Below are 23143 nucleotides of genomic sequence, written 5' to 3' on the forward strand. Positions count from 1 at the left end.
GGGCCAAGAGCACGTGGAAGGAAATATGGGATGGTAGAGAAGATGGTTATGCTGCCTTCATAGTGAAGAAGACCTGCCTTCCTGGGACCAGGATGAAGAAGCTGCAGCAGTACCTGCTCAAGAGACAACAGTCCTCCTCCAGTCAAACCAACACACCATCCAGTGAACCAGATACATCTCTGGGTGAGCAATAAAGAATGGTGCATTAAAAGTGTTAAGATGACAGGGCAAATATTGCCTTAAAAATTAAATATTCCTCCGATTGATCCTTGATTTTTGTATACAATTATTTTTTGTCTCTTATAGTGATGGAGGAGGACGAAGGATTGGAGGCTGCAATGCTAAACATCTCACCCTCTAAAATCTTGAGCAGTAAACAGATTATGGTTTTGTTTGCTGAAAGTCTAAAATATGTTCTGCTTGCACTTAGTTTCTCTCACACATTTATCTCTGCGTATCCAGTGTCAGGGTCATCGGAAACAGAGAGAACCCCAGTGTCAAAAGCATCTTCAAGAGCAAAGACAGGTTTTTCTTAAAATAGGAGGTTTCAGAACTGGAGTATTATTCTCTCTTACGATGAATAACCCTCCAACCCTGAGCCTTGACCATGTTCCTGTGTTCTGGCCACGTTCCGGTCAAGTTCCTGTTACAATATTGCTGTTTGCTACCGTTACTCTGCATGTCAAAGGACTATGAATTGATGGAGAGGCTGGTGAGTATAGATTTCAATTCTGCATGCTTACCTCTTTTTTTTTTTTTTTTTTTGAATTATTTGTTACTAACAGCATGTTTATTTAAGTGCTGTTGTTCCTCCTGCTAAAGCTAAAAGTCAAGTGTTCAATGTGGAGTTTGTTTTGTTTCCCACATTTGGAAATGACCTTCTAAATATTTTTAGAAGTCTAATAAGCAGAAGGAATAAAAGTACAACTTTTTGAGTTTTCACCTACACCATCTGTCGAGTTCAGTTGTGATTTACACAGTGACTGATATATTCTCTTTATTTAGGACCAACTGCAACAGTATCCAGGCCTTTTGACGCATCAGGTGAACCGGAATCCTCAACAGCTGGCAGTAAAGAGTTTTAAATTATATTGTTGAATAGAAATCTTATACTTGTAAATATTTTTAGGCAATAAACGTTCTTTTTTTTTACTTCCTTCTGACTATTTACAGTCCTGGCAATCACACAAAAGATGCCTGTGGCCCTTCCATCACAGCTGTCATTTATGGTGAAGGAAACAGCAAGTGCAAAAGAATCAGAGGTTAAAGGTTAGTTTAAACTAATCTTTAAAGATCTGTTTGTTGCATAGGTAGCACTATCACTATTCACAGCTACTTTATCTGTTGTCTTAATATATAATGAAGCCACAGAGAAATAACAGAATGAAAACACTTCTCTTCAGATTCCAGTGCAAGCGCAGCTTCAACCACTGCACAGAGAGTCCTTTCCTTTGCAGACAGTGCTGAAGACGGTAAGAACAGATTGCATCCAAAAAACTTTTTTATTTTATTTTTTACTCTGAGTAGTTTGATTTATTAAAAGCATTTCCACACTGTCTTTCAAATATTTAGTAAATAATGTGGCTACTATTTGGAACACATTTTACAAATTTGTAATTTAATTTTTTATTTTTGTATTACTGGGAACCTAATTCCATGTGTTTTCATATCTTTTCATATCTTTATTTTTTACAGCTTCCTCAGCTCAGCCACCCTTTCATGTGCCCTTGATTCAACATGATCATGACATGAACAGCTGGAACTGTTCTCAGCATCAGAAACTGTGGATGAGGACAGAGCTGCAAGATCTTGGCCTGTGGCCTGGGTCTCGTCCTGTGCGAAATGTTGGAAATGCAATTTCCCTCTGGCGTCATCCTCCACAGCCTGAGCTCATAGACACAGTGGCTGAGCTCCCGTCGCCCAACTTTTTTCAGCTTCACCCATTCTTTATTTGGAAACCTGAAAATGAAATTATGTCGAGGCTGAAAAATAACTACAACCTCCCATGTCTTCATGGATGTCCTCAACCACAAGTAGTTTCCGCTGGTGTGGGCCGACCTCGGGTGATTGTTGGGACCAGTGGGCAATATTACATCCTGTCCTCTAGACTTTGCTGTAAGTCTTGTCGGAAGACCTGGTTTGCTGACAGTCCTCGTTGGCTTGAGAAGCTGCCCAGAAGATTCACCAACCTGCTGCCAGCATTTCTTACTTACAAGAAGGCCATCTGTAAGTCAGTCATGGATGAACTCAGACGCACCGGAAAGTCACCAGCAGATATGGCCAAGCAAGTGAATGAGCTCATGCATCTCAAATATGAACGAGCTCATTTAGCTTATCTACAGGCCATTGAGAGCGTCTGGGATGCAGAGGCTGGGGTACAGGGACAGAGGACCATTGGGCAGTTCTTCAGAAAAAGCCACACACCCTATCCATTTAACTCCTATGAAGATCCAAATGGCTGGTGTGGTATCTCTGTGTCTGCTTTCTACCTCACAGACTGTTTGCTAGAGGAGTACAGACGTCAAGAGCCAGCTTTGTCAAGACTCCTTCAAGGCACATTTGGGCAGGTCTTCAGGTCTGATCACACCAGGAAGGTGGCACGAAAGGTCACTTTAGCATCTGGAATCATGTCCAGCTACGCAATTATGAATGAACACTGGTTAATTGTCTCCTGGGTCATGGTTCAGTCAGAGAGTGAAAAATCCTTGGAACCAATGTACCAGGGGATGGCCAAGAGGTACGATGACGCTGGAGTGGAGAAGGCAGGCTTCCACTGGGTGCACAGGTACGAACAGCCACCCACTGCTTTCATTGCTTTTCAAACTGCAACAAATTCTGGTGTGGTTCACATGAGAGACGCATACAGAAAGACAACATCAAAAATTGAAATATCACAAATATCCCAAATTAAAAATCATGTCTATTTAAAAAAATTAGGCAATGTGTATGTCCTTCCTTCCTTCCTTCCTTCCTTCCTTCCTTCCTTCCTTCCTTCCTTCCTTCCTTCCTTCCTTCCTTCCTTCCTTCCTTCCTTCCTTCCTTCCCTCCCTCCCTCCCTCCCTCCCTCCCTCCCTCCCTCCCTCCTTTGGGAAATTGTTCACTAATTTTTCTGTTGATTGTTAAAGATCCTTTCATATATTTTTTAGGGATTGCTGTGCTTCCTTCAAGATCGAAGAATCCATCCCTGGTGAGCATTTAAACTGGGATGCCTGGAGAACAACCCCTTCCGTTGTGTCTGCAGCTACTTCAGGACCCCTAACAAACACCTGTGCCTCTAGGTCATGCTACAATTCAAACATTGTCGTGAAGCTGGACTTGTTCCACTGTTTGCAGCGCTTTTCAAGGGAGTGCACATCAGAACATCACCTTCTTTTCAGCACTTTCTGTCAGCTCCTCTCTGCTGCTTTCTCTGTAGTAGATCAGGAGGATCTGAAGAAGCTGAAGGAGGCCTATGTGTCCTGTGGTATTATGCCTCCCAATCCAACAAAACAACACATCCGGGAGCACTGCAGGACCAAAATACCACCTCCCACAGAGCTGCTGGACAGAGTGGAGAGAGTCATGAAGCATTTTCACCTGGCCAAGGATCCTAACGACGTCCCTCTGTTCAAGTTCTCTATGCTGAAGACGTGGCGCATTCAGCGAATACATATTCTCAGAGGATGCTTGAGTGACCCTGAGCTGTCTGAGGGAATAATGTACAGACATGGTGGGACACTTCAGCTCAACCATGTGCCAGGAGAAGTAGCAAAGGTCCCCATCTGGATTCCTGTGCGAGGTACGTCTCAGCAAGAGGGCTACCATTTCCATCAGGCTCAGTGGGTAACTGGAAATGTGGTCTCCACTGAGCTGTTCCAAGCACAGGGCATGACAGGAGTTGTGCGTTGGAACTATCAGAGACTGGTGGACCTGAAGCAGCCTGGAGTTGTCCTTCCTGCTGTATTTGATCCAGCTTTGATAGCTGAGTTAAATACATCTGCAAAAAGAATCACTGGCCAGGAAAAGTACCCTGCACTTCACATCTCAAACAGGGACACTGGAGAAAGATTTGGACTTGAGTACAAAGAACCAGGGTGTCGGCCAGTACCTCTTGACTGGGACAAGCACAAGTCTTTAAAAAGAGGAGAAGGACCTCATTCAAAGCTATCACCCAAGACTGAGGAAATACAACCTCCATCTGTAACTGTTCCTCCACCTGCAGAGAGATCAGCCTCCCAACCGGCCTCTAGTCCTTCCTCTTGTGAAATTGCCCAAATTTCTCCAAAAGGTGAGCAAACACAATGCTATGTATTGTTTGTTATTACGCAGTTAGTCAGCCCCGCCCACATCTCACCACACCACAATTCCCAGCCCAGTGTCAATAAATGTTGCAGCCTATTCCTTAATAATTAGTGATCATTATACAACAATCAAGTTGTTACTGTCAATTCAAAGACACAAACCTAAATCTCTATAATGCATTATTACATCTTAATCAATCACGAATACAGAACATATATTTTGATTACACAGTACAGACATTCTTACTCTTACATGTGTATATTTTATACTTGTTTCTCTTAATCATCATTAAATCAATATACAAGATTTGCTGTTATTTCTCAGGCCTTTCTCAGGCCTTTATTCCGTTTTCTGCGTGTACCTGGACAGATCTCACTCTCTTATACCAGTTTTCACGGCAGTATTTACATTTATGCGTTCAATTTTTGAATTTATACCTTAGACTAATGATTTTTACTTCATTGTGTTTCAGAGACTTCACATCCTCTTCCTCTGAGGTCCTCACCAAGAAGTGCCCGCACTGGACCTGTAAAGACAGGTGGGCGTGTCTTTGTGTTAGACCACACACGGTGGACCCCACAAATGAAAGAGGCAATAGATGGCTTGCTTCAGAAACACCATGGGGAAAAAGACATCCTGAAAGTGGTAGATCAGGAGTATGCACAGATTGTTCATCAGACTGCCACGGATCCTAACAGCATGTTTCACCCAACTACTAAGCGACACATCTCTGGGTATGTGAAACATGTGGCAAAGCTACTTAACACCAGTTCTGCAATGAATACAAGCCCTGAGAAACTGCTGGACACACAGGAACTGTGGCACTCATTAACTGAGGGTCAGCCATCCAGTGTTCATGTGACCGCCATCCAGCCCGATGTCTTCAACCCACCTACTCCCGCTTCAGCAACACCAATTACAGCCGAATCCCTAGAAAAAATAGTGGAGGGAATTTTACAAAAGCAGAGTCAACAACCCGAGCAGCAGCAGAAGAAGAAACAAACCAAAAGGTGTCTGTCTTGCGGACAGCCTAAGTCTCGTTATGAGACTTCTGGCTCCTCCGTTCACTTCTTCTTTCAGCAGGGGCCCGTTAGGTACTTTTACTGCTCTAAAAAGGTTTATGACACATATGCCGCAGAAGGACTATCAACACCCAACATGACCTTCGAGGAGTTCTCCACCACCACCTTTTTCCAAAAGGAACTCCTGGAAACCAAGAAGCGGGTGGATGAGAAGGCTGAAAAGAAAAGAAAAAGAACAGAACCTCAGCCAACTGGCCGGGTTTGCAGGTTCTGCCACATGGACCTCAAACAAGGTCCCAATAGCCCACACATCCACTCTGGGTTCCCTGGTGTGGCAGGGAAATACATATATTGTCCTGCAAAGGTTCTGTCCATGTACAAGTCTCAGGGTATGGCTAAGGAGATGACTTGGAAGGAATTCTGCAAATCACCTTTTTATGAGGCAGAGCGACAAAGATGGATGGCTGAAAAGAAAAAATAAATATTACATGGTTCTATTGAGATGTTTAGGTATTCTATTATTATTCTATATTCCGTATATTTATATAGATAAAAATCAAAATATGCTGTAAATATGGCAAGCTTTGTAATGTAAAAAGTTGAATATGTAAATATTTAAACTGTTGTTTTTCTCTGTTAATACAAAGTAAATATAAATATGTCAACAAATGTGCTTCTTTTTTTACTAAATTACACATTATATGAGATCAATGTAAACTATGCATATAGAATATAATTTATTCACTGTCAATGTACATTTATACAAGATTTAAGATCAGTTCAAAAACTATGCAAATAATGCATTGCTTTGGAACTGATCTTACAAAACAAGATCAGTTCCAAAAATGGAACCATGTATTGGCGATAAACCAATATGTTTTTAGATTGGTTTATCACCATAACCACATATATGTGGTTATATTTACATATATACAGATAAGTAACTATGTAATTAGTGAATCTGAGAGTTCAGTGTGTTAATTGCCACCCTGTGGAACAAGTTAAAGTTAAGGTATTATGCTGCTAAAAGAGTAATGACTCCTACTAGCAGTATATTATCATACATTTAATTATAATAATTAAAAACAGACAAAATAATTATAAGGGAGTCACAATTAGTAAATCATTGTAGCTGTTTGGTTGTATAGTTTTAGACCAAACAATAATGCTACAATGCCTGTAATCAGAGGTCTTCTATTTTCTATCACTGCAATTTCAAACAATTACCAGAATTTGAAACAATTTACAGTATAACGGCTGCAACATTTATTGACACTGGGCTGGGAATTGAACCTGGACCCACAAAGACACAACCATTCCAGAGTCTTTGGTGATTTGTTTCCTTATTACATGAATAAGGAAATTTTTTTTACATTTTTCATAGAGTTATGTGGTTTTTCCATCTGTGGGTGGGAAGTAATTGTTTTTCTAATAAATATGTATTTATTAGAATATAAACACTAAAAATAGAAAAGATTGGGTAAAGTAACATAAGCTTCTGCCAGAGCTGGGAGTCGAACTCGGGTCCTGCAGGTATGTCCTGTTTTGCATGGTGACAGCGCATTACACCTATTCGCGGCTGGCCCCCGCGCGGCAGCTGAGAATTGTTTATGTAAACGGCCCTAAACCGTTTCCCATTCATTTCCAATGGTAGTCCTAAACCACTACGGACGCAATATATTTTTGACCACTAAGCCGTGGTGGCGCTGTTCAATCTTATGTCCGGGAGTGACACACTTGGATTCAGAGGAAGACAACTTTCCGGCTGTTAGACTGAGATTTTTAGGACAAATTACCGGCGTTAAGCGGAGAGGAGGAAAAATATCAAAGAAAAGCGATCTTCACATCCATCCTTCTTCATTTTAATAGGTAAGTGATGCCGATGGATATAAAACATGTTTATCGTCACGGTCGCGTCTTTTCGGCCGAATATATTACATGTAGCGGTAGCGTTACTTTCTACTACTTCGGTGTCTGGCGTTATCTAGTCATATAATTTGTTTTCTGATTTAATGTTATGTTTGGTTTATGTGTCGGTGCCTGACACTGAAGCTGAATTAAAATCATGCTGATGTCTGAAGTATTATGACACTGCCTAACAAACCGCAACTATTGTCATTGCTACTGTATGTATAGTATGTTTGACTATCGTATCATGTCAAACATGTGTGATGATGATAAAGTCAGCATTTTTACTAAATCATATATTCCATTTCAATCTGTGTTAATTTTTTGTGAGATGATCAAACACGTCTCTTTTAAATCAGATTATACTCGTAAATGGGGATCTGATTACAGCAGAAGTAAATAAAAACATAGATAAAAATTATATCTTATGTCCCTCCTGTCTTTGGCTGTATTTGTTTAATACATTTCTAATTAGGCCTCTTCCAGACTCTAGATAAAATATTTTTTTCCACAACAAAACCTTGTTTTATTTATATTTCATATAAAATGGAATTTAATTAAAATGTACTCTTCTACATTGATTAGCTCTAATGTATTAATCATAACATTTAAAGAAAATGTATTCAAAGTTTTAAAGTATTTGTTTAACACCTGATCCATCCTTTTTGCTCCATACTAGGTCAAAATGCAGAAGACCATTTTTATCCAGGGAGACTAAGTGTGGTTTTCCGCAAGGGACCCCTTGGCTTCTTCTCCAGGATCCCTCTCCTGAGGCCAAGAAAATAAAAAATAATCCCAGTCTGTGGGACAAGTCTGAGCCCAAGAGAGAGGATGTTGTGCGGCAGAATGCTTTGACTGTGGTCCGGGAAAGAGGAGGGGATGTCACAGATGTGTCAGAGGTCCTGGGAGATTACAGCCTCCAATTGGAAAATATAAAGGGAAGAGTTTCCGATGGCTCTTAGAAAATGATGCAGGTTACACTTTGTACCTCATCAGAAACCTTCAGGAGGAGAGGAAGCTGGATCTGTATAACTGAGAGCCTTAGCAAAGTAAGCCTCCTTACTTTTGTGAAATATGCTCTCAGTTTTAAAGAAATTAAAGATGCCCTGGAATATGAAGCCAGCAGAGATGATGTTACAGCAGCCTGTTCTGAACATGACCAGCTGGTTGGTTTGGTTCTCGGGCCAAGAGCACGTGGAAGGAAATATGGGATGGTAGAGAAGATGGTTATGCTGCCTTCATAGTGAAGAAGACCTGCCTTCCTGGGACCAGGATGAAGAAGCTGCAGCAGTACCTGCTCAAGAGACAACAGTCCTCCTCCAGTCAAACCAACACACCATCCAGTGAACCAGATACATCTCTGGGTGAGCAATAAAGAATGGTGCATTAAAAGTGTTAAGATGACAGGGCAAATATTGCCTTAAAATTAAATATTCCTCCGATTGATCCTTGATTTTGTATACAATTATTTTTTGTCTCTTATAGTGATGGAGGAGGACGAAGGATTGGAGGCTGCAATGCTAAACATCTCACCCTCTAAAATCTTGAGCAGTAAACAGATTATGGTTTGTTTGCTGAAAGTCTAAAATATGTTCTGCTTGCACTTAGTTTCTCTCACACATTATCTCTGCGTATCCAGTGTCAGGGTCATCGGAAACAGAGAGAACCCCAGTGTCAAAAGCATCTTCAAGAGCAAAGACAGGTTTTTCTTAAAATAGGAGGTTCAGAACTGGAGTATTATTCTCTCTACGATGAATAACCCTCCAACCCTGAGCCTGACCATGTTCCTGTGTTCTGGCCACGTTCCGGTCAAGTTCCTGTTACAATATTGCTGTTTGCTACCGTTACTCTGCATGTCAAAGGACTATGAATTGATGGAGAGGCTGGTGAGTATAGATTTCAATTCTGCATGCTTACCTCTTTTTTTTTTTTTTTTTTGAATTATTTGTTACTAACAGCATGTTTATTTAAGTGCTGTTGTTCCTCCTGCTAAAGCTAAAAGTCAAGTGTTCAATGTGGAGTTTGTTTTGTTTCCCACATTTGGAAATGACCTTCTAAATATTTTTAGAAGTCTAATAAGCAGAAGGAATAAAAGTACAACTTTTTGAGTTTTCACCTACACCATCTGTCGAGTTCAGTTGTGATTTACACAGTGACTGATATATTCTCTTATTAGGACCAACTGCAACAGTATCCAGGCCTTTTGACGCATCAGGTGAACCGGAATCCTCAACAGCTGGCAGTAAAGAGTTTAAATTATATTGTTGAATAGAAATCTTATACTTGTAAATATTTTAGGCAATAAACGTTCTTTTTTTTACTTCCTTCTGACTATTTACAGTCCTGGCAATCACACAAAAGATGCCTGTGGCCCTTCCATCACAGCTGTCATTTATGGTGAAGGAAACAGCAAGTGCAAAAGAATCAGAGGTTAAAGGTTAGTTTAAACTAATCTTTAAAGATCTGTTTGTTGCATAGGTAGCACTATCACTATTCACAGCTACTTTATCTGTTGTCTTAATATATAATGAAGCCACAGAGAAATAACAGAATGAAAACACTTCTCTTCAGATTCCAGTGCAAGCGCAGCTTCAACCACTGCACAGAGAGTCCTTTCCTTTGCAGACAGTGCTGAAGACGGTAAGAACAGATTGCATCCAAAAACTTTTTTATTTTATTTTTTACTCTGAGTAGTTTGATTTATTAAAAGCATTTCCACACTGTCTTTCAAATATTTAGTAAATAATGTGGCTACTATTTGGAACACATTTTACAAATTTGTAATTTAATTTTTATTTTGTATTACTGGGAACCTAATTCCATGTGTTTTCATATCTTTTCATATCTTTATTTTTTACAGCTTCCTCAGCTCAGCCACCCTTTCATGTGCCCTTGATTCAACATGATCATGACATGAACAGCTGGAACTGTTCTCAGCATCAGAAACTGTGGATGAGGACAGAGCTGCAAGATCTTGGCCTGTGGCCTGGGTCTCGTCCTGTGCGAAATGTTGGAAATGCAATTTCCCTCTGGCGTCATCCTCCACAGCCTGAGCTCATAGACACAGTGGCTGAGCTCCCGTCGCCCAACTTTTTTCAGCTTCACCCATTCTTTATTTGGAAACCTGAAAATGAAATTATGTCGAGGCTGAAAAATAACTACAACCTCCCATGTCTTCATGGATGTCCTCAACCACAAGTAGTTTCCGCTGGTGTGGGCCGACCTCGGGTGATTGTTGGGACCAGTGGGCAATATGACATCCTGTCCTCTAGACTTTGCTGTAAGTCTTGTCGGAAGACCTGGTTTGCTGACAGTCCTCGTTGGCTGGAGAAGCTGCCCAGAAGATTCACCAACCTGCTGCCTGCATTTCTTACTTACAAGAAGGCCATCTGTAAGTCAGTCATGGATGAACTCAGACGCACCGGAAAGTCACCAGCAGATATGGCCAAGCAAGTGAATGAGCTCATGCATCTCAAATATGAACGAGCTCATTTAGCTTATCTACAGGCCATTGAGAGCGTCTGGGATGCAGAGGCTGGGGTACAGGGACAGAGGACCATTGGGCAGTTCTTCAGAAAAAGCCACACACCCTATCCATTTAACTCCTATGAAGATCCAAATGGCTGGTGTGGTATCTCTGTGTCTGCTTTCTACCTCACAGACTGTTTGCTAGAGGAGTACAGACGTCAAGAGCCAGCTTGTCAAGACTCCTTCAAGGCACATTTGGGCAGGTCTTCAGGTCTGATCACACCAGGAAGGTGGCACGAAAGGTCACTTTAGCATCTGGAATCATGTCCAGCTACGCAATTATGAATGAACACTGGTTAATTGTCTCCTGGGTCATGGTTCAGTCAGAGAGTGAAAAATCCTTGGAACCAATGTACCAGGGGATGGCCAAGAGGTACGATGACGCTGGAGTGGAGAAGGCAGGCTTCCACTGGGTGCACAGGTACGAACAGCCACCCACTGCTTTCATTGCTTTTCAAACTGCAACAAATTCTGGTGTGGTTCACATGAGAGACGCATACAGAAAGACAACATCAAAAATTGAAATATCACAAATATCCCAAATTAAAAATCATGTCTATTTAAAAAAATTAGGCAATGTGTATGTCCTTCCTTCCTTCCTTCCTTCCTTCCTTCCTTCCTTCCTTCCTTCCTTCCTTCCTTCCTTCCTTCCTTCCTTCCTTCCTTCCTTCCTTCCTCCCTCCCTCCCTCCCTCCCTCCCTCCCTCCCTCCCTCCCTCCTCCTTTGGGAAATTGTTCACTAATTTTCTGTTGATTGTTAAAGATCCTTTCATATATTTTTAGGGATTGCTGTGCTTCCTTCAAGATCGAAGAATCCATCCCTGGTGAGCATTTAAACTGGGATGCCTGGAGAACAACCCCTTCCGTTGTGTCTGCAGCTACTTCAGGACCCCTAACAAACACCTGTGCCTCTAGGTCATGCTACAATTCAAACATTGTCGTGAAGCTGGACTTGTTCCACTGTTTGCAGCGCTTTTCAAGGGAGTGCACATCAGAACATCACCTTCTTTTCAGCACTTTCTGTCAGCTCCTCTCTGCTGCTTTCTCTGTAGTAGATCAGGAGGATCTGAAGAAGCTGAAGGAGGCCTATGTGTCCTGTGGTATTATGCCTCCCAATCCAACAAAACAACACATCCGGGAGCACTGCAGGACCAAAATACCACCTCCCACAGAGCTGCTGGACAGAGTGGAGAGAGTCATGAAGCATTTTCACCTGGCCAAGGATCCTAACGACGTCCCTCTGTTCAAGTTCTCTATGCTGAAGACGTGGCGCATTCAGCGAATACATATTCTCAGAGGATGCTTGAGTGACCCTGAGCTGTCTGAGGGAATAATGTACAGACATGGTGGGACACTTCAGCTCAACCATGTGCCAGGAGAAGTAGCAAAGGTCCCCATCTGGATTCCTGTGCGAGGTACGTCTCAGCAAGAGGGCTACCATTTCCATCAGGCTCAGTGGGTAACTGGAAATGTGGTCTCCACTGAGCTGTTCCAAGCACAGGGCATGACAGGAGTTGTGCGTTGGAACTATCAGAGACTGGTGGACCTGAAGCAGCCTGGAGTTGTCCTTCCTGCTGTATTTGATCCAGCTTTGATAGCTGAGTTAAATACATCTGCAAAAAGAATCACTGGCCAGGAAAAGTACCCTGCACTTCACATCTCAAACAGGGACACTGGAGAAAGATTTGGACTTGAGTACAAAGAACCAGGGTGTCGGCCAGTACCTCTTGACTGGGACAAGCACAAGTCTTTAAAAAGAGGAGAAGGACCTCATTCAAAGCTATCACCCAAGACTGAGGAAATACAACCTCCATCTGTAACTGTTCCTCCACCTGCAGAGAGATCAGCCTCCCAACCGGCCTCTAGTCCTTCCTCTTGTGAAATTGCCCAAATTTCTCCAAAAGGTGAGCAAACACAATGCTATGTATTGTTTGTTATTACGCAGTTAGTCAGCCCCGCCCACATCTCACCACACCACAATTCCCAGCCCAGTGTCAATAAATGTTGCAGCCTATTCCTTAATAATTAGTGATCATTATACAACAATCAAGTTGTTACTGTCAATTCAAAGACACAAACCTAAATCTCTATAATGCATTATTACATCTTAATCAATCACGAATACAGAACATATATTTGATTACACAGTACAGACATTCTTACTCTTACATGTGTATATTTATACTTGTTTCTCTTAATCATCATTAAATCAATATACAAGATTTGCTGTTATTTCTCAGGCCTTTCTCAGGCCTTTATTCCGTTTCTGCGTGTACCTGGACAGATCTCACTCTCTTATACCAGTTTTCACGGCAGTATTTACATTTATGCGTTCAATTTTTTGAATTTATACCTTAGACTAATGATTTTTACTTCATTGTGTTTCAGAGACTTCACATCCTCTTCCTCTGAGGTCCTCACCAAGAAGTGCCCGCACTGGACCTGTAAAGACAGGTGGGCGTGTCTTTGTGTTAGACCACACACGGTGGACCCCACAAATGAAAGAGGCAATAGATGGCTTGCTTCAGAAACACCATGGGGAAAAAGACATCCTGAAAGTGGTAGATCAGGAGTATGCACAGATTGTTCATCAGACTGCCACGGATCCTAACAGCATGTTTCACCCAACTACTAAGCGACACATCTCTGGGTATGTGAAACATGTGGCAAAGCTACTTAACACCAGTTCTGCAATGAATACAAGCCCTGAGAAACTGCTGGACACACAGGAACTGTGGCACTCATTAACTGAGGGTCAGCCATCCAGTGTTCATGTGACCGCCATCCAGCCCGATGTCTTCAACCCACCTACTCCCGCTTCAGCAACACCAATTACAGCCGAATCCCTAGAAAAAATAGTGGAGGGAATTTTACAAAAGCAGAGTCAACAACCCGAGCAGCAGCAGAAGAAGAAACAAACCAAAAGGTGTCTGTCTTGCGGACAGCCTAAGTCTCGTTATGAGACTTCTGGCTCCTCCGTTCACTTCTTCTTTCAGCAGGGGCCCGTTAGGTACTTTTACTGCTCTAAAAAGGTTTATGACACATATGCCGCAGAAGGACTATCAACACCCAACATGACCTTCGAGGAGTTCTCCACCACCACCTTTTTCCAAAAGGAACTCCTGGAAACCAAGAAGCGGGTGGATGAGAAGGCTGAAAAGAAAAGAAAAAGAACAGAACCTCAGCCAACTGGCCGGGTTTGCAGGTTCTGCCACATGGACCTCAAACAAGGTCCCAATAGCCCACACATCCACTCTGGGTTCCCTGGTGTGGCAGGGAAATACATATATTGTCCTGCAAAGGTTCTGTCCATGTACAAGTCTCAGGGTATGGCTAAGGAGATGACTTGGAAGGAATTCTGCAAATCACCTTTTTATGAGGCAGAGCGACAAAGATGGATGGCTGAAAAGAAAAATAAATATTACATGGTTCTATTGAGATGTTTAGGTATTCTATTATTATTCTATATTCCGTATATTTATATAGATAAAAAATCAAAATATGCTGTAAATATGGCAAGCTTTTGTAATGTAAAAAGTTGAATATGTAAATATTTAAACTGTTGTTTTTCTCTGTTAATACAAAGTAAATATAAATATGTCAACAAATGTGCTTCTTTTTTTACTAAATTACACATTATATGAGATCAATGTAAACTATGCATATAGAATATAATTTATTCACTGTCAATGTACATTTATACAAGATTTAAGATCAGTTCAAAAACTATGCAAATAATGCATTGCTTTGGAACTGATCTTACAAAACAAGATCAGTTCCAAAAATGGAACCATGTATTGGCGATAAACCAATATGTTTTTAGATTGGTTTATCACCATAACCACATATATGTGGTTATATTTACATATATACAGATAAGTAACTATGTAATTAGTGAATCTGAGAGTTCAGTGTGTTAATTGCCACCCTGTGGAACAAGTTAAAGTTAAGGTATTATGCTGCTAAAAGAGTAATGACTCCTACTAGCAGTATATTATCATACATTTAATTATAATAATTAAAAACAGACAAAATAATTATAAGGGAGTCACAATTAGTAAATCATTGTAGCTGTTTGGTTGTATAGTTTTAGACCAAACAATAATGCTACAATGCCTGTAATCAGAGGTCTTCTATTTTCTATCACTGCAATTTCAAACAATTACCAGAATTTGAAACAATTTACAGTATAACGGCTGCAACATTTATTGACACTGGGCTGGGAATTGAACCTGGACCCACAAAGACACAACCATTCCAGAGTCTTTGGTGATTTGTTTCCTTATTACATGAATAAGGAAATTTTTTTTACATTTTTCATAGAGTTATGTGGTTTTTCCATCTGTGGGTGGGAAGTAATTGTTTTTCTAATAAATATGTATTTATTAGAATATAAACACTAAAAATAGAAAAGATTGGGTAAAGTAACATAAGCTTCTGCCAGAGCTGGGAGTCGAACTCGGGTCCTGCAGGTATGTCCTGTTTTGCATGGTGACAGCGCATTACACCTATTCGCGGCTGGCCCCCGCGCGGCAGCTGAGAATTGTTTATGTAAACGGCCCTAAACCGTTTCCCATTCATTTCCAATGGTAGTCCTAAACCACTACGGACGCAATATATTTTTGACCACTAAGCCGTGGTGGCGCTGTTCAATCTTATGTCCGGGGGTGACACACTTGGATTCAGAGGAAGACAACTTTCCGGCTGTTAGACTGAGATTTTTAGGACAAATTACCGGCGTTAAGCGGAGAGGAGGAAAAATATCAAAGAAAAGCGATCTTCACATCCATCCTTCTTCATTTTAATAGGTAAGTGATGCCGATGGATATAAAACATGTTTATCGTCACGGTCGCGTCTTTTCGGCCGAATATATTACATGTAGCGGTAGCGTTACTTTCTACTACTTCGGTGTCTGGCGTTATCTAGTCATATAATTTGTTTTCTGATTTAATGTTATGTTTGGTTTATGTGTCGGTGCCTGACACTGAAGCTGAATTAAAATCATGCTGATGTCTGAAGTATTATGACACTGCCTAACAAACCGCAACTATTGTCATTGCTACTGTATGTATAGTATGCTTGACTATCGTATCATGTCAAACATGTGTGATGATGATAAAGTCAGCATTTTTACTAAATCATATATTCCATTTCAATCTGTGTTAATTTTTTGTGAGATGATCAAACACGTCTCTTTTAAATCAGATTATACTCGTAAATGGGGATCTGATTACAGCAGAAGTAAATAAAAACATAGATAAAAATTATATCTTATGTCCCTCCTGTCTTTGGCTGTATTTGTTTTAATACATTTCTAATTAGGCCTCTTCCAGACTCTAGATAAAATATTTTTTTCCACAACAAAACCTTGTTTTATTTATATTTCATATAAAATTGGAATTTAATTAAAATGTACTCTTCTACATTGATTAGCTCTAATGTATTAATCATAACATTTAAAGAAAATGTATTTCAAAGTTTTTAAAGTATTTTGTTTAACACCTGATCCATCCTTTTTTGCTCCATACTAGGTCAAAATGCAGAAGACCATTTTTTATCCAGGGAGACTAAGTGTGGTTTTCCGCAAGGGACCCCTTGGCTTTCTTCTCCAGGATCCCTCTCCTGAGGCCAAGAAAATAAAAATAATCCCAGTCTGTGGGACAAGTCTGAGCCCAAGAGAGAGGATGTTGTGCGGCAGAATGCTTTGACTGTGGTCCGGGAAAGAGGAGGGATGTCACAGATGTGTCAGAGGTCCTGGGAGATTACAGCCTCCAATTTGGAAAATATAAAGGGAAGAGTTTCCGATGGCTCTTAGAAAATGATGCAGGTTACACTTTGTACCTCATCAGAAACCTTCAGGAGGAGGAGGAAGCTGGGATCTGTATAACTGAGAGCCTTAGCAAAGTAAGCCTCCTTACTTTTGTGAAATATGCTCTCAGTTTTAAAGAAATTAAAGATGCCCTGGAATATGAAGCCAGCAGAGACAATGTTACAGCAGCCTGTTCTGAACATGACCAGCTGGTTGGTTTTGGTTCTCGGGCCAAGAGCACGTGGAAGGAAATATGGGATGGTAGAGAAGATGGTTATGCTGCCTTCATAGTGAAGAAGACCTGCCTTCCTGGGACCAGGATGAAGAAGCTGCAGCAGTACCTGCTCAAGAGACAACAGTCCTCCTCCAGTCAAACCAACACACCATCCAGTGAACCAGATACATCTCTGGGTGAGCAATAAAGAATGGTGCATTAAAAGTGTTAAGATGACAGGGCAAATATTGCCTTAAAAATTAAATATTCCTCCGATTGATCCTTGATTTTTGTATACAATTATTTTTTTGTCTCTTATAGTGATGGAGGAGGACGAAGGATTGGAGGCTGCAATGCTAAACATCTCACCCTCTAAAATCTTGAGCAGTAAACAGATTATGGTTTTGTTTGCTGAAAGTCTAAAATATGTTCTGCTTGCACTTAGTTTCTCTCACACATTTATCTCTGCGTATCCAGTGTCAGGGTCATCGGAAACAGAGAGAACCCCAGTGTCAAAAGCATCTTCAAGAGCAAAGACAGGTTTTTCTTAAAATAGGAGGTTTCAGAACTGGAGTATTATTCTCTCTTACGATGAATAACCCTCCAACCCTGAGCCTTGACCATGTTCCTGTGTTCTGGCCACGTTCCGGTCAAGTTCCTGTTACAATATTGCTGTTTGCTACCGTTACTCTGCATGTCAAAGGACTATGAATTGATGGAGAGGCTGGTGAGTATAGATTTCAATTCTGCATGCTTACCTCTTTTTTTTTTTTTTTTTTTGAATTATTTGTTACTAACAGCATGTTTATTTAAGTGCTGTTGTTCCTCCTGCTAAAGCTAAAAGTCAAGTGTTCAATGTGGAGTTTGTTTTGTTTCCCACATTTGGAAATGACCTTCTAAATATTTTTAGAAGTCTAATAAGCAGAAGGAATAAAAGTACAACTTTTTGAGTTTTCACCTACACCATCTGTCGAGTTCAGTTGTGATTTACACAGTGACTGATATATTCTCTTTATTTAGGACCAACTGCAACAGTATCCAGGCCTTTTGACGCATCAGGTGAACCGGAATCCTCAACAGCTGGCAGTAAAGAGTTTTAAATTATATTGTTGAATAGAAATCTTATACTTGTAAATATTTTTAGGCAATAAACGTTCTTTTTTTTTACTTCCTTCTGACTATTTACAGTCCTGGCAATCACACAAAAGATGCCTGTGGCCCTTCCATCACAGCTGTCATTTATGGTGAAGGAAACAGCAAGTGCAAAAGAATCAGAGGTTAAAGGTTAGTTTAAACTAATCTTTAAAGATCTGTTTGTTGCATAGGTAGCACTATCACTATTCACAGCTACTTTATCTGTTGTCTTAATATATAATGAAGCCACAGAGAAATAACAGAATGAAAACACTTCTCTTCAGATTCCAGTGCAAGCGCAGCTTCAACCACTGCACAGAGAGTCCTTTCCTTTGCAGACAGTGCTGAAGACGGTAAGAACAGATTGCATCCAAAAAACTTTTTTATTTTATTTTTTACTCTGAGTAGTTTGATTTATTAAAAGCATTTCCACACTGTCTTTCAAATATTTAGTAAATAATGTGGCTACTATTTGGAACACATTTTACAAATTTGTAATTTAATTTTTTATTTTTGTATTACTGGGAACCTAATTCCATGTGTTTTCATATCTTTTCATATCTTTATTTTTTACAGCTTCCTCAGCTCAGCCACCCTTTCATGTGCCCTTGATTCAACATGATCATGACATGAACAGCTGGAACTGTTCTCAGCATCAGAAACTGTGGATGAGGACAGAGCTGCAAGATCTTGGCCTGTGGCCTGGGTCTCGTCCTGTGCGAAATGTTGGAAATGCAATTTCCCTCTGGCGTCATCCTCCACAGCCTGAGCTCATAGACACAGTGGCTGAGCTCCCGTCGCCCAACTTTTTTCAGCTTCACCCATTCTTTATTTGGAAACCTGAAAATGAAATTATGTCGAGGCTGAAAAATAACTACAACCTCCCATGTCTTCATGGATGTCCTCAACCACAAGTAGTTTCCGCTGGTGTGGGCCGACCTCGGGTGATTGTTGGGACCAGTGGGCAATATTACATCCTGTCCTCTAGACTTTGCTGTAAGTCTTGTCGGAAGACCTGGTTTGCTGACAGTCCTCGTTGGCTTGAGAAGCTGCCCAGAAGATTCACCAACCTGCTGCCTGCATTTCTTACTTACAAGAAGGCCATCTGTAAGTCAGTCATGGATGAACTCAGACGCACCGGAAAGTCACCAGCAGATATGGCCAAGCAAGTGAATGAGCTCATGCATCTCAAATATGAACGAGCTCATTTAGCTTATCTACAGGCCATTGAGAGCGTCTGGGATGCAGAGGCTGGGGTACAGGGACAGAGGACCATTGGGCAGTTCTTCAGAAAAAGCCACACACCCTATCCATTTAACTCCTATGAAGATCCAAATGGCTGGTGTGGTATCTCTGTGTCTGCTTTCTACCTCACAGACTGTTTGCTAGAGGAGTACAGACGTCAAGAGCCAGCTTTGTCAAGACTCCTTCAAGGCACATTTGGGCAGGTCTTCAGGTCTGATCACACCAGGAAGGTGGCACGAAAGGTCACTTTAGCATCTGGAATCATGTCCAGCTACGCAATTATGAATGAACACTGGTTAATTGTCTCCTGGGTCATGGTTCAGTCAGAGAGTGAAAAATCCTTGGAACCAATGTACCAGGGGATGGCCAAGAGGTACGATGACGCTGGAGTGGAGAAGGCAGGCTTCCACTGGGTGCACAGGTACGAACAGCCACCCACTGCTTTCATTGCTTTTCAAACTGCAACAAATTCTGGTGTGGTTCACATGAGAGACGCATACAGAAAGACAACATCAAAAATTGAAATATCACAAATATCCCAAATTAAAAATCATGTCTATTTAAAAAAATTAGGCAATGTGTATGTCCTTCCTTCCTTCCTTCCTTCCTTCCTTCCTTCCTTCCTTCCTTCCTTCCTTCCTTCCTTCCTTCCTTCCTTCCTTCCTTCCTTCCTTCCTTCCCTCCCTCCCTCCCTCCCTCCCTCCCTCCCTCCCTCCCTCCCTCCCTCCTTTGGGAAATTGTTCACTAATTTTTCTGTTGATTGTTAAAGATCCTTTCATATATTTTTTAGGGATTGCTGTGCTTCCTTCAAGATCGAAGAATCCATCCCTGGTGAGCATTTAAACTGGGATGCCTGGAGAACAACCCCTTCCGTTGTGTCTGCAGCTACTTCAGGACCCCTAACAAACACCTGTGCCTCTAGGTCATGCTACAATTCAAACATTGTCGTGAAGCTGGACTTGTTCCACTGTTTGCAGCGCTTTTCAAGGGAGTGCACATCAGAACATCACCTTCTTTTCAGCACTTTCTGTCAGCTCCTCTCTGCTGCTTTCTCTGTAGTAGATCAGGAGGATCTGAAGAAGCTGAAGGAGGCCTATGTGTCCTGTGGTATTATGCCTCCCAATCCAACAAAACAACACATCCGGGAGCACTGCAGGACCAAAATACCACCTCCCACAGAGCTGCTGGACAGAGTGGAGAGAGTCATGAAGCATTTTCACCTGGCCAAGGATCCTAACGACGTCCCTCTGTTCAAGTTCTCTATGCTGAAGACGTGGCGCATTCAGCGAATACATATTCTCAGAGGATGCTTGAGTGACCCTGAGCTGTCTGAGGGAATAATGTACAGACATGGTGGGACACTTCAGCTCAACCATGTGCCAGGAGAAGTAGCAAAGGTCCCCATCTGGATTCCTGTGCGAGGTACGTCTCAGCAAGAGGGCTACCATTTCCATCAGGCTCAGTGGGTAACTGGAAATGTGGTCTCCACTGAGCTGTTCCAAGCACAGGGCATGACAGGAGTTGTGCGTTGGAACTATCAGAGACTGGTGGACCTGAAGCAGCCTGGAGTTGTCCTTCCTGCTGTATTTGATCCAGCTTTGATAGCTGAGTTAAATACATCTGCAAAAAGAATCACTGGCCAGGAAAAGTACCCTGCACTTCACATCTCAAACAGGGACACTGGAGAAAGATTTGGACTTGAGTACAAAGAACCAGGGTGTCGGCCAGTACCTCTTGACTGGGACAAGCACAAGTCTTTAAAAAGAGGAGAAGGACCTCATTCAAAGCTATCACCCAAGACTGAGGAAATACAACCTCCATCTGTAACTGTTCCTCCACCTGCAGAGAGATCAGCCTCCCAACCGGCCTCTAGTCCTTCCTCTTGTGAAATTGCCCAAATTTCTCCAAAAGGTGAGCAAACACAATGCTATGTATTGTTTGTTATTACGCAGTTAGTCAGCCCCGCCCACATCTCACCACACCACAATTCCCAGCCCAGTGTCAATAAATGTTGCAGCCTATTCCTTAATAATTAGTGATCATTATACAACAATCAAGTTGTTACTGTCAATTCAAAGACACAAACCTAAATCTCTATAATGCATTATTACATCTTAATCAATCACGAATACAGAACATATATTTTGATTACACAGTACAGACATTCTTACTCTTACATGTGTATATTTTATACTTGTTTCTCTTAATCATCATTAAATCAATATACAAGATTTGCTGTTATTTCTCAGGCCTTTCTCAGGCCTTTATTCCGTTTTCTGCGTGTACCTGGACAGATCTCACTCTCTTATACCAGTTTTCACGGCAGTATTTACATTTATGCGTTCAATTTTTTGAATTTATACCTTAGACTAATGATTTTTACTTCATTGTGTTTCAGAGACTTCACATCCTCTTCCTCTGAGGTCCTCACCAAGAAGTGCCCGCACTGGACCTGTAAAGACAGGTGGGCGTGTCTTTGTGTTAGACCACACACGGTGGACCCCACAAATGAAAGAGGCAATAGATGGCTTGCTTCAGAAACACCATGGGGAAAAAGACATCCTGAAAGTGGTAGATCAGGAGTATGCACAGATTGTTCATCAGACTGCCACGGATCCTAACAGCATGTTTCACCCAACTACTAAGCGACACATCTCTGGGTATGTGAAACATGTGGCAAAGCTACTTAACACCAGTTCTGCAATGAATACAAGCCCTGAGAAACTGCTGGACACACAGGAACTGTGGCACTCATTAACTGAGGGTCAGCCATCCAGTGTTCATGTGACCGCCATCCAGCCCGATGTCTTCAACCCACCTACTCCCGCTTCAGCAACACCAATTACAGCCGAATCCCTAGAAAAAATAGTGGAGGGAATTTTACAAAAGCAGAGTCAACAACCCGAGCAGCAGCAGAAGAAGAAACAAACCAAAAGGTGTCTGTCTTGCGGACAGCCTAAGTCTCGTTATGAGACTTCTGGCTCCTCCGTTCACTTCTTCTTTCAGCAGGGGCCCGTTAGGTACTTTTACTGCTCTAAAAAGGTTTATGACACATATGCCGCAGAAGGACTATCAACACCCAACATGACCTTCGAGGAGTTCTCCACCACCACCTTTTTCCAAAAGGAACTCCTGGAAACCAAGAAGCGGGTGGATGAGAAGGCTGAAAAGAAAAGAAAAAGAACAGAACCTCAGCCAACTGGCCGGGTTTGCAGGTTCTGCCACATGGACCTCAAACAAGGTCCCAATAGCCCACACATCCACTCTGGGTTCCCTGGTGTGGCAGGGAAATACATATATTGTCCTGCAAAGGTTCTGTCCATGTACAAGTCTCAGGGTATGGCTAAGGAGATGACTTGGAAGGAATTCTGCAAATCACCTTTTTATGAGGCAGAGCGACAAAGATGGATGGCTGAAAAGAAAAAATAAATATTACATGGTTCTATTGAGATGTTTAGGTATTCTATTATTATTCTATATTCCGTATATTTATATAGATAAAAAATCAAAATATGCTGTAAATATGGCAAGCTTTTGTAATGTAAAAAGTTGAATATGTAAATATTTAAACTGTTGTTTTTCTCTGTTAATACAAAGTAAATATAAATATGTCAACAAATGTGCTTCTTTTTTTACTAAATTACACATTATATGAGATCAATGTAAACTATGCATATAGAATATAATTTATTCACTGTCAATGTACATTTATACAAGATTTAAGATCAGTTCAAAAACTATGCAAATAATGCATTGCTTTGGAACTGATCTTACAAAACAAGATCAGTTCCAAAAATGGAACCATGTATTGGCGATAAACCAATATGTTTTTAGATTGGTTTATCACCATAACCACATATATGTGGTTATATTTACATATATACAGATAAGTAACTATGTAATTAGTGAATCTGAGAGTTCAGTGTGTTAATTGCCACCCTGTGGAACAAGTTAAAGTTAAGGTATTATGCTGCTAAAAGAGTAATGACTCCTACTAGCAGT

The 23143-nt window shown here is 41.2% G+C and overlaps 3 protein-coding genes across 5 annotated transcripts; all 3 read left to right on the forward strand.

The window, feature by feature from the left end:
* Positions 1–5834, forward strand: LOC145547705 (uncharacterized). 2 transcript variants are annotated; one of them, XM_081597555.1, is made up of 9 exons: positions 1–183; positions 307–372; positions 463–712; positions 1006–1071; positions 1174–1269; positions 1404–1472; positions 1696–2785; positions 3147–4267; positions 4754–5834. In XM_081597555.1, exons 5-9 carry the CDS (start codon positions 1194–1196, stop codon positions 5782–5784), a joined length of 3387 nt encoding a protein of 1128 aa, XP_081453681.1. In that variant the 5' UTR covers positions 1–183; positions 307–372; positions 463–712; positions 1006–1071; positions 1174–1193; the 3' UTR covers positions 5785–5834. The 2 variants fall into 2 exon arrangements, with proteins under 2 accessions (XP_081453681.1, XP_081453683.1); XM_081597557.1 differs by lacking the exons at positions 1–183; positions 307–372; positions 463–712 and having other exon boundaries at positions 751–1071.
* A 5082-nt stretch (positions 5835–10916) lies between these two features.
* Positions 10917–15278, forward strand: LOC145554402 (uncharacterized). Its single transcript, XM_081614058.1, has 4 exons — positions 10917–11160; positions 11522–12642; positions 13127–14166; positions 15237–15278. Exons 1-4 carry the CDS (start codon positions 11003–11005, stop codon positions 15276–15278), a joined length of 2361 nt encoding a protein of 786 aa, XP_081470184.1. The 5' UTR covers positions 10917–11002.
* A 1196-nt stretch (positions 15279–16474) lies between these two features.
* LOC145547703 (uncharacterized) lies at positions 16475–22754 on the forward strand. 2 transcript variants are annotated; one of them, XM_081597552.1, is made up of 9 exons: positions 16475–16959; positions 17084–17149; positions 17240–17489; positions 17783–17848; positions 17951–18046; positions 18181–18249; positions 18473–19562; positions 19932–21052; positions 21540–22754. In XM_081597552.1, the coding sequence occupies exons 5-9, from the start codon at positions 17971–17973 to the stop codon at positions 22568–22570; spliced, it is 3387 nt and encodes a 1128-aa protein (XP_081453678.1). In that variant the 5' UTR covers positions 16475–16959; positions 17084–17149; positions 17240–17489; positions 17783–17848; positions 17951–17970; the 3' UTR covers positions 22571–22754. The 2 variants fall into 2 exon arrangements, with proteins under 2 accessions (XP_081453678.1, XP_081453675.1); XM_081597549.1 differs by having other exon boundaries at positions 17084–17489.
* The last annotated feature ends 389 nt before the right edge of the window (positions 22755–23143 follow it).

Source organism: Poecilia reticulata, chromosome 2, assembly GCF_904066995.2.
Source record: "Poecilia reticulata chromosome 2, P_reticulata-male-v2, whole genome shotgun sequence".
NCBI lineage: Eukaryota > Metazoa > Chordata > Actinopteri > Cyprinodontiformes > Poeciliidae > Poecilia > Poecilia reticulata.

What these genes read in the sequence shown, in the direction of transcription:
- LOC145547705 (XM_081597555.1), top strand. Translation starts at nt 1,194, where the DNA reads ATGCCTGTGGCCCTTCCATCACAGCTGTCATTTATGGTGAAGGAAACA. An exon ending in AAAAGAATCAGAGGTTAAAG is followed by an intron (nt 1,270 to 1,403) that starts GTTAGTTTAAAC and finishes ACTTCTCTTCAG; the next exon opens with ATTCCAGTGCAAGCGCAGCT. An exon ending in TGCCCAAATTTCTCCAAAAG is followed by an intron (nt 4,268 to 4,753) that starts GTGAGCAAACAC and finishes ATTGTGTTTCAG; the next exon opens with AGACTTCACATCCTCTTCCT.
- LOC145554402 (XM_081614058.1), top strand. Translation starts at nt 11,003, where the DNA reads ATGTCCAGCTACGCAATTATGAATGAACACTGGTTAATTGTCTCCTGG. An exon ending in TGCCCAAATTTCTCCAAAAG is followed by an intron (nt 12,643 to 13,126) that starts GTGAGCAAACAC and finishes ATTGTGTTTCAG; the next exon opens with AGACTTCACATCCTCTTCCT. An exon ending in AGAAAAATAAATATTACATG is followed by an intron (nt 14,167 to 15,236) that starts GTTCTATTGAGA and finishes GCATGGTGACAG; the next exon opens with CGCATTACACCTATTCGCGG.
- LOC145547703 (XM_081597549.1), top strand. Translation starts at nt 17,971, where the DNA reads ATGCCTGTGGCCCTTCCATCACAGCTGTCATTTATGGTGAAGGAAACA. An exon ending in TGCAGACAGTGCTGAAGACG is followed by an intron (nt 18,250 to 18,472) that starts GTAAGAACAGAT and finishes TATTTTTTACAG; the next exon opens with CTTCCTCAGCTCAGCCACCC. An exon ending in TGCCCAAATTTCTCCAAAAG is followed by an intron (nt 21,053 to 21,539) that starts GTGAGCAAACAC and finishes ATTGTGTTTCAG; the next exon opens with AGACTTCACATCCTCTTCCT.